General features: G+C 43.4%; 1 protein-coding gene across 1 annotated transcript in view; it reads left to right on the forward strand.

The window, feature by feature from the left end:
• LOC143986836 (uncharacterized) overlaps nt 1-13208 on the forward strand; it is a 31365-nt gene extending 18157 nt beyond the window's left edge. The window contains exons 3-5 of the mRNA XM_077485245.1: nt 739-888; nt 4511-4660; nt 13085-13208. Of these exons, the coding sequence (XP_077341371.1) occupies nt 739-888; nt 4511-4660; nt 13085-13089 (305 nt within the window). The 3' untranslated portion in view covers nt 13090-13208. The remainder of the gene's footprint in view (nt 1-738; nt 889-4510; nt 4661-13084) is intronic.
• The last annotated feature ends 1120 nt before the right edge of the window (nt 13209-14328 follow it).

Raw genomic sequence — 14328 nt, forward strand, 5'->3', positions numbered from 1 at the left:
CGCTCCTCAATACTTAATTGAGTAAATAAATCATTACACACCAAGCCACAGTCTTCGATCAGCTAACAAAAACCTCCTCCTCGTGCCCAAATCCCAGTACAAATCGAAGGGGGATCGGAGATTTGCTGTCCAAGGACCTTGGTTATGGAACGCTCTACCAGCCAACATCCGCCTGGAAGGAAACCACCAGCCTTTAGGAAAAAACTCAAGACCTTCCTCTTCACAACCAAGCTCTTCACAGCGCCTTGAGGTGATTCAGTTCGCTGTGTGCGCTATACAAATACTTTATTCATTCAATCATTCATTAAGACACAAGCTACATTGGTAACTGGTTTGTGCTGGAGACCGCACTGGACTGACTGGATCAATCACTGGTAATGGATGGGAAATTGTGTGGGTGAGTAGGAAGAAATCCCTTTCCAGTTGGTTATGCCCAATGGTGGATGGTGGCGGTGAACTCTCTTGGGGCTTTGGCAGCTAAATGTTCCAATTCGGCTTTACGGTAATTTCCGCATGTAGACTTGGAAAAGAAGGAAAGAGCACCCGATGTCCAAAGAAATGCGAGTTTTCGGTAGACTTAAAGTGTTTGTAAAGACTCATTCACACTATAGACAGTTATTGCCTTGTTATATCCTGGAGGGCCAGGACTGATGTGAATGTACAATGTATCTGTAAAGCGCTAGGTAAATATAACTACCTGTAAAAACAATAATAATAATAAATGTTTTTTTCCTGCAGAGGAGGTGAAACCGGGCACCTGTCCCACCATGGTTAAAACTCTTGCAGCATGTTTGCCCATCCCCCCGGGTTGTTACCTAGACTCAGATTGTCCCGGGACAAAGAAATGCTGTAAAACAGGCTGTTCTGCTGGTTGCCAGGAACCCATCGGTAAGTGGATGACTGTGATAAGATATTAAGTGGCCCGGTATAGACCAGATCTCAAACCCAAATGTGAGGGTGGAAGTGTCAGTATTTCCCCTAGGAGCCAATAATCGGATCCTTCCTTTCCTTTTCCCAGTGCAGCTTGTATAAGGTACCTGATCCCCCCCCCCATTTGGGTGAAGTTCCTCTTTAGGCTCCCTTTACATGTCCCATTTTCTCCTAACTGCCATGGCCAATAGAAAGCCAAATAAAGGTGTCACCCTGCCTTAATGGTTCTCCATAATGTAGAATAAAGACAAGTTTGTAGGAGTCAAACTGTGAGTGGATAACACCCTCGCTATGGTCTTGGGATGAGCAAAGACAAACTGGTGGAGGGGCTTAGAAGGAGAAGCAGAGACACAAGCTACAGTGGTAACTGGTTTGTACTGGAGACCGCACTGGACTGACTGGATCAGTCACTGGTAATGGATGGGAAATTGTGTGGGTGAGTAGGAAGAAATTCCTTTCCAGTAGGTTATGCCCAATGGTGGATGGTGGCTGTGAACTCTCTTGGGGCTTGGGCTGCTACCTTTTCCGATTCGGCATTACGGTCATTTCCGCATGTAGACTTGAAAAAGAAGGACAGAGAGATGCAAGTTTTAGGTAGGTTTAAAGTGGTTGTAAAGACTCATTCTCAGTATAGACAGTTATTGGCTTGTTATATCCTGGAGGGCCGGGACTGATGAATGTACAATGTATCTGTAAAGCGCTAGGTAAATATAACTACCTGTAAAAAATAATAGTAATAATAATAATAATAATAAATGTGTTTTTTCCTGCAGAGGTAAGGAAACCGGGCACCTGTCCCGTGGTTAAAACCCTTGTAGCATGTAGGTTCCCCCTCCACAGGAATTGTTACCTAGACTCGGATTGTCCCGGGACAAAGAAATGCTGTAAAACAGGCTGTTCTATTGGTTGCCAGGAACCCACCAGTAAGTGGATGACTGTGATAAGATATATAGTGGCCCGGTACAGACCAGATCTTACCCAAATGTGAGGGTGGAAGTGTCAGTATTGCCCCTAGGAGCCAATAATCCGATCCTTCCTTTCCTTCTCCCAGTGCAGCTTGTATAAGAACAATGTGTACAGCAAGTTTTTACAAAGCCTTTGCAGAGCTTTCGTCCAGCTTTTAGCAGCTTTGTAAAAGCGTCCATCCAGTTGTACACACTGGGAGTAAACAGGGTGTGTGTAGTACATCCTGTCCTTCTTCCTCGCTGCTGTTCCCCATCTCATTTGCCACTAATGGCTGTCAAAATGACAGCAGGGAGTTCCTGTGTAAATACAGCAGCTTTAGAAGTTGCTGCTGTCAAAAAAGGACCTCTAACACAGTGTTTATAAACAGAGAGGTAGAAAGCAACACATTTACGAATATTTTTTAAGACAGGAGATAGAGAGATACAAAGTAACGTTGTTTATAAACATTGATCAGACAGGAGATAGATACAAAGTCAATTTTTTTTTATAAACATTGATCAGATTGGAGATAGAGAGATACAAAGTAACATTGTTTATAAACATTGATCAGATGGGATGGCAGCATACATTTTTGGGACATCAGGCCTCCCTTTTGAGGTTAAGGCCCCTTTCACATGGGCCGTACTCCATTAGGATGCCACTTGCTCAGCGGGGAATCTGTCTGCTGATCCTCCACTGAGAAGGCGGATAGCTGGTCCGTGTCCGCTCCACTTATGAAGAGTAGACACGGACACAGCCTGCTTTCCTCTATGGGCAGTCGGATGTAACGAACCCCCATTGCCATCTGATCCACCCAGATGGAGGGTAACAGAACCCCATCCATTCATTTTTAGCAGATTAGATGTAGGTGGGTGTAAACAGACACATGTCCACTTACACCCGCCACTCCATAGAGGAGAACGGAGGGTCATTTCGGGTCCTCCCACAAAATGGACAGGCGGACTCGATCAGACTGCTAGTGTGAAAGGGGCTTAAAGCGGAGGTCCACCCTAAAGTGGACCTTCCGCTTACTGGAATCCTCCTCCCCTCTGGCGCCACAATTGGCACCTTTCAGGGGGGAGGGGGGTGCAGGTACCTGTACAGTACAGGTATCTGCACCCACTTCCGGGATAGCTCTCTGCGGAAAGGGGCATAGATCTACGCCCCTTTCTGAAAGTCCCCCGCTGCCTGCTGGGAAACACACAGATCCATGCGCAGTAGGGAATCGGGAAATGAAGCCGAAAGGCTCCACTTCCTGATTCCCATACCAAAGATGGCGGCGGCAGCACCCGAGAGACGATCGAGAGATCGGCTTCGGGTGCCGACACCGCGGGCACGCTGGGCGGGTAAGTGTCCTTATTTTAAAAGTCAGCAGCTGCTGTATTTGTAGCTGCTGGCTTTAAAAAAAAAAAAAAAAACGGCGGAACTCCCGGCAGACTCCCACTTTAAGAAAACAGATAAGATGACCCTACACATTGCTGTTTTCATGTCCCAGATTGCCAATACCCATCGTGCCCTGCTCTCTGCAGGAGATACCCAAGGAGCCTCATCAATCCAACACTGACCAGGATTGTAAAGGTGAACAGAAGTGCTGCCTCTCGGGCTGCCAGTATATATGCACAGGCACCAAAGGTAGGATGCACAGAACTGGCATGACATCCATATACCAGAGTCCAAAAGTCACCCCTCCTGCCTCCAAAGACACCCCTTTAATCATATAATACAAATTATAACCAGTTGGTTGCAAGAGAAGAATAAACAAGACTATGGCAGGAAAACCCTCGTTATGGTCTTAGGATGAGCAAAGACAAACTGGTGGAGGGGCTTAGAAGGAGAAGCAGAGAGATCGGATCACATTCAAGACCCTCTGCCTCACCCACAAATACATGCATGGAGACACTCCTCAATACCTAATTGAGAAAATAAATCTTTACACACCAAGCCGCAGTCTTTGATCAGCCAACAAAAACCTCCTCCTCGTGCCCAAATCCCGGTACAAATCGAAGGGGGATCGGAGATTTGCTGTCCAAGGACCTCGGTTATGGAACGCTCTACCAGCCAACATCCGCCTGGAAGGAAACCAACTGCCTTTAGGAAAAAACTCAAGACCTTCCTCTTCTAGATGTTGGACAACCAAGCTCTTCACAGCGCCTTGAGGTGATTCAGTTCGCTGTGTGCGCTATACAAATACTTCATTCATTTATTCAGACATAAGCTACAGTGGTAACTGGTTTGTACTGGAGACCGCACTGGACTGACTGGATCAGTCACTTGTAATGGATGGGAAATTGTGTGGGTGAGTAGGAAGAAATCCCTTTCCAGTAGGTTATGCCCAATGGTGGATGGTGGCGGTGAACTCTCTTGGGGCTTGGGCTGCTAAATGTTCCAATTCGGCCTTATGGTCATTTCCGCATGTAGACTTGGAAAAGATGGAAAGAGCACCCGATGTCCAAAGAAATGCGAGTTTTCGGTAGACTTAAAGTGTTTGTAAAGACTCATTCTCAGTATAGACAGTTATTGCCTTGTTATATCCTGGAGGGCCGGGACTGATGAATGTACAATGTATCTGTAAAGCGCTAGGTAAATATAACTACCTGTAAAAATAATAATAATAATAAATGTTTTTTTCCTGCAGAGGAGGTGAAACCGGGCACCTGTCCCACCATGGTTAAAACCCTTGCAGTATGTTTGCCCATCCCCCCGGGTTGTTACCTAGACTCGGATTGTCCCGGGACAAAGAAATGCTGTAAAACAGGCTGTTCTGCTGGTTGCCAGGAACCCATCGGTAAGTGGATGACTGTGATAAGATATTAAGTGGCCCGGTACAGACCAGATCTTACCCAAATGTGAGGGTGGAACTGTCAGTATTGCCCCTAGGAGCCAATAATCCGATCCTTCCTTTCCTTCTCCCAGTGCAGCTTGTATAAGAACAATGTGTACAGCAAGTTTTTACAAAGCCTTTGCAGAGCTTTCATCCAGATTTTAGCAGCTTTGTAAAAGCGTCCATCCAGTTGTACACACTGGGAGTAAACAGGGTGTGTGTAGTACATCATGTCCTTCTTCCTCGCTGCTGTTCCCCATCTCATTTGTCACTAATGGCTGTCAAAATGACAGCAGGGAGTTCCTGTGTAAATACAGCAGCTTTAGAAGCTGCTGCTGTCAAAAAAGGACATCTGACACAGTTTTTATTAACATTGTTCAGATGTAAGATAGAGAGGTAGAAAGCAACATATTTACAAATATTTTTCAGACAGGAGATAGAAAGATACAAAGTAACATTGATCAGATGAGAGACAGATACAAAGTAACATAGTTACATAGTTAGTAAGGTTGAATAAAGATGCCAGCCCATCCAGTGTGAGGTGTCTACAATTGTCTCTATCCCTGTACGTTGCACACTCACATCAGTACCTACCCTCAAGCAGCCCACAATCCAAGGTACCCATTCATATACTAGGGCCAATTTTGGACAGAAGCCAATCAACCTACCTGCATGTCTTTGGAGTGCGGGAGGAAACCAGAGTACCCAGGGGAAACCCATGCAGGCACAGGGAGAACATGCAAACTCCAGGCAGGTAGTGTCGTGCTTGGGATTTGAACCAGTGACCCTCTTTTACTGCTAGGCGAGAGTGCTAACCACTACACCACTGTGCCACCCGAAAACATTTATAAACATTGTTGATAAACATTGATCAGACGGGAGATAGATACAAAGTAATATTGTTTATAAACATTGATCAGACGGGAAATAGAGAGATACAAAAAGTAATAATGTTTATAAACATTGTATATAGAAAAAAGGGGGTAAAGGGGAGCAGACTTTATAGGCACCAGAAAAGGAATACAAAGTATTATTAGAAAAATAAATATTTATTAAATATAAATATTAAAAAGACAATATCACATTAAAAGCAAATGGTATTTGGCTCTCAATAAGAGAGATCGCACATGGATTTGTGTATGTAGTCCCTGTTAATGCTTGGACAAGGCTGGTCGACGCTTCACTCTCGCTTCCTCAGGACCTAATTGCCTGACAAGGCTGGTCGACGTTTTCGCTCTCGCTTCCTCAGGACCTAATTGCCTGACAAGGCTGGTTGACGTTTCGCTCTCGCTTCCTCAGGACCTAATTGCCTGGCAAGGCTGGTCGACGTTTCGCTCTCGCTTCCTCAGGTCCTAATTGCCTGACAAGGCTGGTCGACGTTTCGCTCTCGCTTCCTCAGGACCTAATTGCCTGACAACAAGCAGAGGGATTCTGTGTAAGAAAGGGGAAATAATCATATTTTACATATGGACAATGGGCACATACACATAAATCTCAGGGGTGAAGACATAGAACAGCAAAGTCTCATGGGTGTGGCATGCCCCACGTCGTCCCAAAAGTGGCTGTATTATACCGGAGGTCATGCAAATATCCAGATAGTAAGTCAAAGATCTATATCATATAAAGAATAAGTGCTGTCAATAAACAGCAAGCTGAGATAATATGTTCAACCGGCAAGACAGCATTATTTTTATTTTTAGCAAATACTCACTCAGCTATGGGTGCGTTACATTTATCATGCTAGAGCCTAGCAGGTGTGCATCTAGAAGTCAAGAGAACTCAGGATAGCATAGCAGTTACTTCACAATAAAAATAGAGAAAAAGAAAAAGAAAGCCATCAAACGTTACCAGTTATTGATAAAGATCGTATATCCCACCATCAGATAATAGTGAAGAATTACCTCTCAGGGGTAATAGGATATCACCATACAGTGGAACCTCGGATTACGAGAATAATCCGTTCCAGGAGAATGCTCGTAATCCAAAGTACGGGAATAGAAAAAAAAACCTATGAGTGGGGCTTAATAGGTAATACCATATCAACATTAATAGAAAAATATAAAATTTATTGTACGAAGAGAAAAAATATATAATTACATTTACAAAAAACACATGAATAATCAAGGATGCATAGTAATGTACCAAAAATAGTGGATTGATACAATGGAAATGACCCAAACCCAACGACGTTTCAGAGACGAGTTGTATTCTCCTTCATCAGGGGGATTTCTCAGGTAATACCATATCTGCAAAATTTAAATGTAGAGCAATCAGCCAACAAAACACATGAATAATCAAGGATGCATAGTAATGTACCAACAATAGTGGATTGGTAGAATAAAAATAACCCAAACCCAACAACGTTTCAGAGACGAGTTGTATTCTCCTTCATCAGGGGGATTTCTCAGATAATACCATATCTACAAAATTTAAATGTAGAGCAATCAACCAATAAATCCTGGCATAGACTATTACAATATCATGAGATTAGTACAAAACATATACTTATGTCCTAGTCACTAGATTTTTTTTAAAAATAAATAAGGAAGAGACGTCATGACACAGGGCCCCGCACTGATCCCATCTGCCCGTATGTTAATAGGGATCATATAAATACTTGAAATAAAGGGGGATAATGTGAAAAGGTCCCTCGCTATATCACATGTCCTACCAGCCACATCGGAGTCTAGATTACCAGGCCGGCAGCAGGCAAACACGTATACTGGGGCCCCATAGATGGAGATCTGAAAAAGAGGGGTAGACATTAAAAAAAACAAAAGTAATTATGATGTACAGAAATGGCATGAAAAAAATTAATAGAGAGAGGTCCGTGACATATTGTAAAAAATAAGACCTCACCTCAGTCAAATAGTAATGTCGCTTGCAGGCCAATAGCAGAGCAGAGAGGGGCGCCCTGGGGACCCCGGGAATGCAATGAATATGAACCCGCTGGCAGTTAAAGATGCTATCATAAAGAAAAGAAAAATCCAAAAAGAAAACCACAGTAAACCACAGTAAACCAAATTATAAAGCCAAATATGTCTGTGTACATCATGTAGTATCTAGAGTAGATGTGAAATACATCAAACCCAAGAGACATTAAAGGGGTTATAAAGGTTCATTTTTTATTTTCTAAATAGGTTCCTTTAAGCTAGTGCATTGTTGGTTCACTTACCTTTCCTTCGATTTCCTTTCTAAATGTTTTTTTTCTTTGTTTTCTTTGTCTGATTTTCTCACTTCCTGTTCCTCCTCAGTAAGCTGTTCTGGCGGACTAAACACCACTCAGATGATGGTGTGAAGTTTACTGAGGAGAAACAGGAAGTGAGATATTCAGACAAAGAAAAAAACATTTAGAAGGGAAATCGAAGGAAAAGGTAAGTGAACCAACAATACACTAGCTTAAAGGATCCTATTTAGAACATAAAAAACTAAGCTTTATAACCCCTTTAATATTGGCTGAAGAAAATATAAATTACTGGCACAGTCTGGTCTGAATCATGGATCCCAAGAGCACCTAAAGTGAGCGTCCATCTCCTAGCCCTGTTTAGTCGGTAATGAATCCATGCTTAAGGTCCGGTTCACACTGAGGCAGCACGACTTACAGCACGACTGCCTCAGGCGACCTGGACGCTACCCCTGCGGCGACTTGCAAAATGACTTCTGTATAGAAGTCAATGCAAGTCACCTCAAGTCGCCCCAAAAGCCGTACAGGAACCATTTTCTAAGTCGGAGCGACTTGAGTCACACCTCCACACCGCGCAGGCGCCGCAAACAAAGCATAGACCGGGCAACTTGCCAGTACAGTCCAGCGCCGCAAGCGCGCTGATGTCACACCAGAAGCGCAGCGGAGGGGCACGACGCAATAGAGTCCCACCAGCACGATGAGTCATGGCGCATATCGCCATGGAAACCAGAGAGGAGGGGGTGATACATGGTGGTAAAGGTGGCCTGTTAGAAACCAGAGTCCAAAAGTCACCCCTCCTGCCTCCAAAGACACCCCTTTAATCATATAATACAACTTTTTCAACAAGTTGGTTGCAGGAGAAGATTAAACAAGACTATGACAGGAAAAGGTGCACATTATATGTAAGTTCTCTTTATTCAGAATGACAGAGAAGGGGTAAGTGTGCGGTATATGTAGCCAATCCACACTTACCACACTGACAACCATTACCCAGATACCTCCCTTCCTTTTCAAGGGTAGAAAGTAAACCAAGTTGTTGGAAGGAAGTCATGGAAGGGTAGGGATCATTTCTGTTAGTCCTCTGAAAGGCGCACTCATAACACCCTTGCAACCTTAACCACTTCAGCCCCAGAAGGATTTACCCCTTAATGACCAGGCCATTTTTTACGATACGGCACTGCTCCGCTTTACCTGACAATTGGGCCGTCGTGCGACGTTGTAGCCAAAACAAAACGAATGTCCTTTTTTCCCCACAAATATAAATGTATTTTGGTGGTATTTGATCACCTCTGCATTTTTTTTTTTTGCGCAATAAACAAAAAAAGAGCGACAATTTTGAAAAAAAAATGTTTTTACTTTTGCTCTTTTGCTTTACAGTTAAGGCCAAAATGTATTCTTCTACATATTTTTGGTAAAAAAAAAAAAAAAAAAATGCAATAAGTGCATATTAATTGGTGTTTGAAAAAAGTTATAGTGTCTACACAATAGGGGATATATTTATGGCATTTTTATTATCAACTCTTTTTTTTTTTTACAAGTAATGGCGGTGATCAGCATTTTTTTTTTTGCGGGACTGTGACATTGCGGCAGACAGATTGGACACTTTTGACACTTTTTTGGGACCAGTGACATTTATACAGCAATCAGAGCTAAAAATAGCCACTGATTACTGTATGAATGTCACTGGCAGGGAAGGGGTTAACACTAGTGGTTGATCAAGGGGTTAAGTGTTCACTAGGGAGTGTCTCTAACTGTGGGGGGAGAGGATTTACTGGAGGAGGAGAGAGATCGCTGTTCCTGATCACTAGGAACAGCAGATCTCTCTCTACTTCCCTGACAGAACGGGGATCTCTCTGTTTATATTGGCAGATCCCCTTTTGGCTGAAGTTCCTCTTTAGGCTCCCTTTACATGGCCCATTTTCATCCTAACTCCCATGGCCAATAGAAAGCCAAATAAAGGTGTCACCCTGCCTTAATGGTTCTCCATAATGTAGAATAAAGACAAGTTTGTAGGAATCAAACCGTGAGTGGATAACACCCTCGCTATGGTCTTGGGATGCGCAAAGACAAACTGGTGGAGGGGCTTAGAAGGAGAAGCAGGAACACAAGCTACAGTGGTAACTGGTTTGTACTGGAGACCGCACTGGACTGACGATTCGGCCTTATGGTAATTTCCGCTTGTAGACTTGGAAAAGAAGGAAAGAGCACCCGATGTCCAAAGAAATGCGAGTTTTAGGTAGGATTAAAGTGGTTGTAAAGACTCATTCTCAGTATAGACAGTTATTGCCTTGTTATATCCTGGAGGGCCGGGACTGATGTGAATGTACAATGTATCTGTAAAGCGCTAGGTAAATATAACTACCTGTAAAAATAATAATGATAAATGTGTTTTTTCCTGCAGAGTTGGTGAAACCGGGCACCTGTCCCGTGGTTAACACCCTTGTAAAATGTACGCCCCCCCCATCCCCAGGAGTTGTAACGTAGACTTGTATTGTCTCAGGACTAGGGATGAGCCCCCCCCCCGGGTCGGTTCACACCAGAACCTTCGAACGGACCGGAAATTCATACGAACTTTAGAACCCCATTAAAGTCTATGGGACTCGAACGTTCGAAATCAAAAGTGCTAATTTTAAAGGCTAATATGCAAGATATTGTCCTAAAAAAGATTTGGGGACCCGGGGGACATGGATCAATGCAAAAAAAAATTCTTAAATGACCGCTTTTTTGGGAACACTGATTTTAATAACGATTAAAGTGGAAAAAAAAGTTAAATATTCTTTTAAATGTATGCCTGTGAAGTGCCACATGTTTCCCGTGTTTAGAACAGTCCCTGCACAAAATGACATTTAACGGAAAAAAAGTAATTTAAAACTGCTTGCAGTTTTAATGTAATGTCTGGTTCCGGCAATACGGATGAAAATTATTGAGAAAAATGGCATGGGTAGCCCCCCTGCCCATTACCAGCCCCTCTGAGTCTTGTACGGATATTAAGGGGAACCCCGTACCCAACTTAAAAAAAGGAAAGGCATGGGGCCCCCAGGCCCTATATACTCAGAACAGCAGTATACAGGCGGTGCAAACAAGACAGGGACTGTGTAGGTTTGTTGTGTTAAGTAGAATCTGTTTGTAATTTTGAACAGAACAAGACCAGTAATAAAGGATATCTTCAGGTGTATACTGTGCAGGAGGCAACACAACACCCACTCTAACAGCTGCAGATGCCTGTATTACAGAAACAGAACAACACCAACAATAAGGGGTATCTTCAGGTGTGTACTGTGCAGGAGGCACACAACAGCCAATGTAACAGTGCTAAGTTCCCAAGCAAAAAGACACTGACCCTGCCTATCTGTCTCTTTCCCTGCATGCCAACACACTACACAAGGCCGCTGCGCTGGCGGCCTTATATAGTGTGGGGCATGTACTAAAACCCACTGAGCTATAATTGGCCACAGGCATCCTGCCTGTGGCCAATTATGGCTATCCTCGCTGCTGGCGCTGTGATTGGCCAAGCATGCGGGGTCACAGTGTATGCTTGGCCAATCATGAGCCAGCAATGCACTGTGATGGCGTAGTGCATTGTGGGCCATTCGCGCCACACGAATATGGTGCGAACAGTCCACAAAGTTCTGAATTTGCTGAAACAGGCGAACGCCCGTGTTCGAGTCGAACACTGAGCTCATCCCTACTCAGGACAATGAAGTGCTGTGATGTCGGCTGTTCTTATGGTTGCCTGTGATAAGATGTAAACATTGTTCAGATGTAAGATAGAGAGGTAGAAAGCAACATATTTGTGAATATTTTTCAGACAGGAGATAGGGCAAGTTCACACCACTGCATCAAAAAGGCACCAAAAACATACATGCAGAAAAACATCTGGAACGCATCCGGACTGCATTTGTATGGTGTGAGCTAACCCATAGAGAGATACAAAGTAACACTGTTTATAAACATTGATCATACAGGAGATAGAAAGATACAAAGTAACATTGTTTATAAATATTGATCAGATATGTGAGTTTTAGGTAGGTTTAAAGTGGGGGTAAAGACTCAAGGTTTTTTTACCTTCATGCAGTCTAAAAAATCTTCTGTGTGCTGCAGCCCCCAATACTTACCTGAGCCCAATCTTCCTCCAGCACTGTGCATGGAGGCCTCAGCTTTCCCGGTTCTCTCCCTCCTCGTGGGCTGAGACAGCAGTGGGAGCCATTGACTCCCGCTACTCTCAATCACAGCCAGTGAGCCAACGAGGAGAGAGCAGGGGCAGGGCCGAGCCGCGCTCCATGTGTGAATAGATACACAGAGCAGTGGCTCAGTAGCGAGTCTGCTTGGGTCCCCCATGTAGCAAGCTGCTTGCTATGGGGGCACTCAACAGGAGGGAGGGGCCAGGAATACCAGCGAGGGACCCAAGAAGAAGAAGATCGGGGCTGCTCTGTGAAAAACCACTGCATATAGCATATAAATATAACATGTTTGTTATTTTTTTTAAATAAAAAATTGCCCTATTACTTTAAATGGCATTTATTGAAATTAGCATCATGTACATAAAGCCAATGTGTTTCAGGGGAAAGGACTACCCCTTCTTCAGGGCTGTTACTGCATGCTATTAGATGGGAAAGATTGTTGCCTCTGCAGCTACTGTATAGTCGGGACTCGTCAGCCTGCTATCTGAAATCTTGCAATTAATATATCCAGTTTGGGAACCATTCCCATCTAATAGCATGCAGCGACCGTCCATAATGTATAAAGTCGGATACTCGTGTACTCTTAATAAAGAAATCCTTTTTGTGGCTAAATGTAAAATGACAAAGCATTAGATATGCAAAGCGTTTCAGCTTATACAGCCTTCCTCATAGCATACCAACAACAGCCCTGAAAAAGGGGAGTCCTTTTCCCTGAAACACGTTGGCTTGATGTACATGTCGCTACTTTCAATAAACAGCTTTTAAACCTACCTAAAACTCACATTTGCTTGGACATCGGGCGCTCCTTCCTTCTTTTCCAAGTCTACAAGCTACAGTGGGGAAGTCTCACAGCGGTAGGAGGAAATCTGATATAAGAAGCAGGAGGGTCATTCTACCCAGTCGTGTCTACCCAAATCTGACAAATGTTCATTTTTCATGTAATAACGCTTCTATGTGACATATTGACCGGTAATGTGTTTGGATTATATTGCTCATGCCTGCCTTCATTGTCTCCTCATCCAGAGTGAAGTCACAACAGAACGAGACAAGTCACAAGGTCTTTCAGATGATGAGAATGGCATAAGTTCTTTTCTCCCGTGGGGACATCACCCTGTTAATGACTAATGACTAATAAATAACTAATGACCAATGTCAATGACTAATAAATGATCATTCCAATCTACACCATGACAATTTTGTGGTTTCTATACTTTTGAAGGTTCTCATGAATCCAGGTCATGCTATAACTAATAGTAGTTAGTCACATGTCACTGGTGTTGTTCTGTAATGCTGGAGACGTTTCACAGCTGGTGGCTTCCTCAGCCGCAACGAGTCTCGGGATCATACCCCAGCCACACAGGAAATTCCGACACTCTCATCCAATCAGCACAGAATGTGTCATGGCAGATGTTTATTGTACAAGAACATGGGAGGTGTGAAAGCTTGTGACACTCACCTTGTTCTAACTAGGGATGAGCCGAATACCCCCCCGCGTTGGTTCACAGCAGAACATGCGAACAGGCAAAAAATGTGTTCAAACACACGAACACCGTTAAAGTCGATCAGACACGAACATGAAAAATCAAAAGTGCTCATTTTAAAGGCTTATATGCAAGTTATTTTCATAAAAAAAGTGTTTGGGGACCCGGGTCCTGCCCCAGCGGACATGTATCAATGCAAAAAAAAGGTTTAAAAACAACCATTTTTTGAGAGCAGTGATTTTAATAATGCCTAAAGTGAAACAATAAAAATTATATATTACTTTAAATATCGTGCCTGGGGTGTCCTTAGTATGCCTGTCAAGTAGCGCATTTTTCACATGTTTATAACAGTGTCACAGCAAAATGACATTTATAAAGGACAAAATGTCACTTAAAACTGCTCACGGCTTCGGCCAATTTCGCTGACAAATATCGATTTTCGAATATATTCAAAGATTATCGTGGATAGATTGACAGTGAAGTTACCGAGAGCTATACACCTCCACCAAGTGGGATTTATAGAAGGCAGAGAAGCACAAGATAATACTCTGAAGACCGTGACACTGATAGAATATGCGTGGAGAAATGCCATCCCATCCTGTCTTCTCGCAATCGATGCTGAGAAGGCATTTGACAGGGTGGGATGGCGATTCTTTGAGGAAGCACTGAGACAATGGGGGTGGGACCAGTAATAATGGAAAAGATAACGATTCTATATCGAAACCCAACGGCTAAATTAAGAGCGAATGGGGAGACATCGGAAATTGTCACAATAACAAATGGAAC

The sequence above is a fragment of the Lithobates pipiens genome, unplaced genomic scaffold (genome assembly GCF_037356315.1).
Source record: "Lithobates pipiens isolate NorthernLeopardFrog02 unplaced genomic scaffold, aLitPip1_a1.2 Scaffold_18, whole genome shotgun sequence".
Taxonomy (NCBI): Eukaryota; Metazoa; Chordata; class Amphibia; order Anura; family Ranidae; genus Lithobates; species Lithobates pipiens.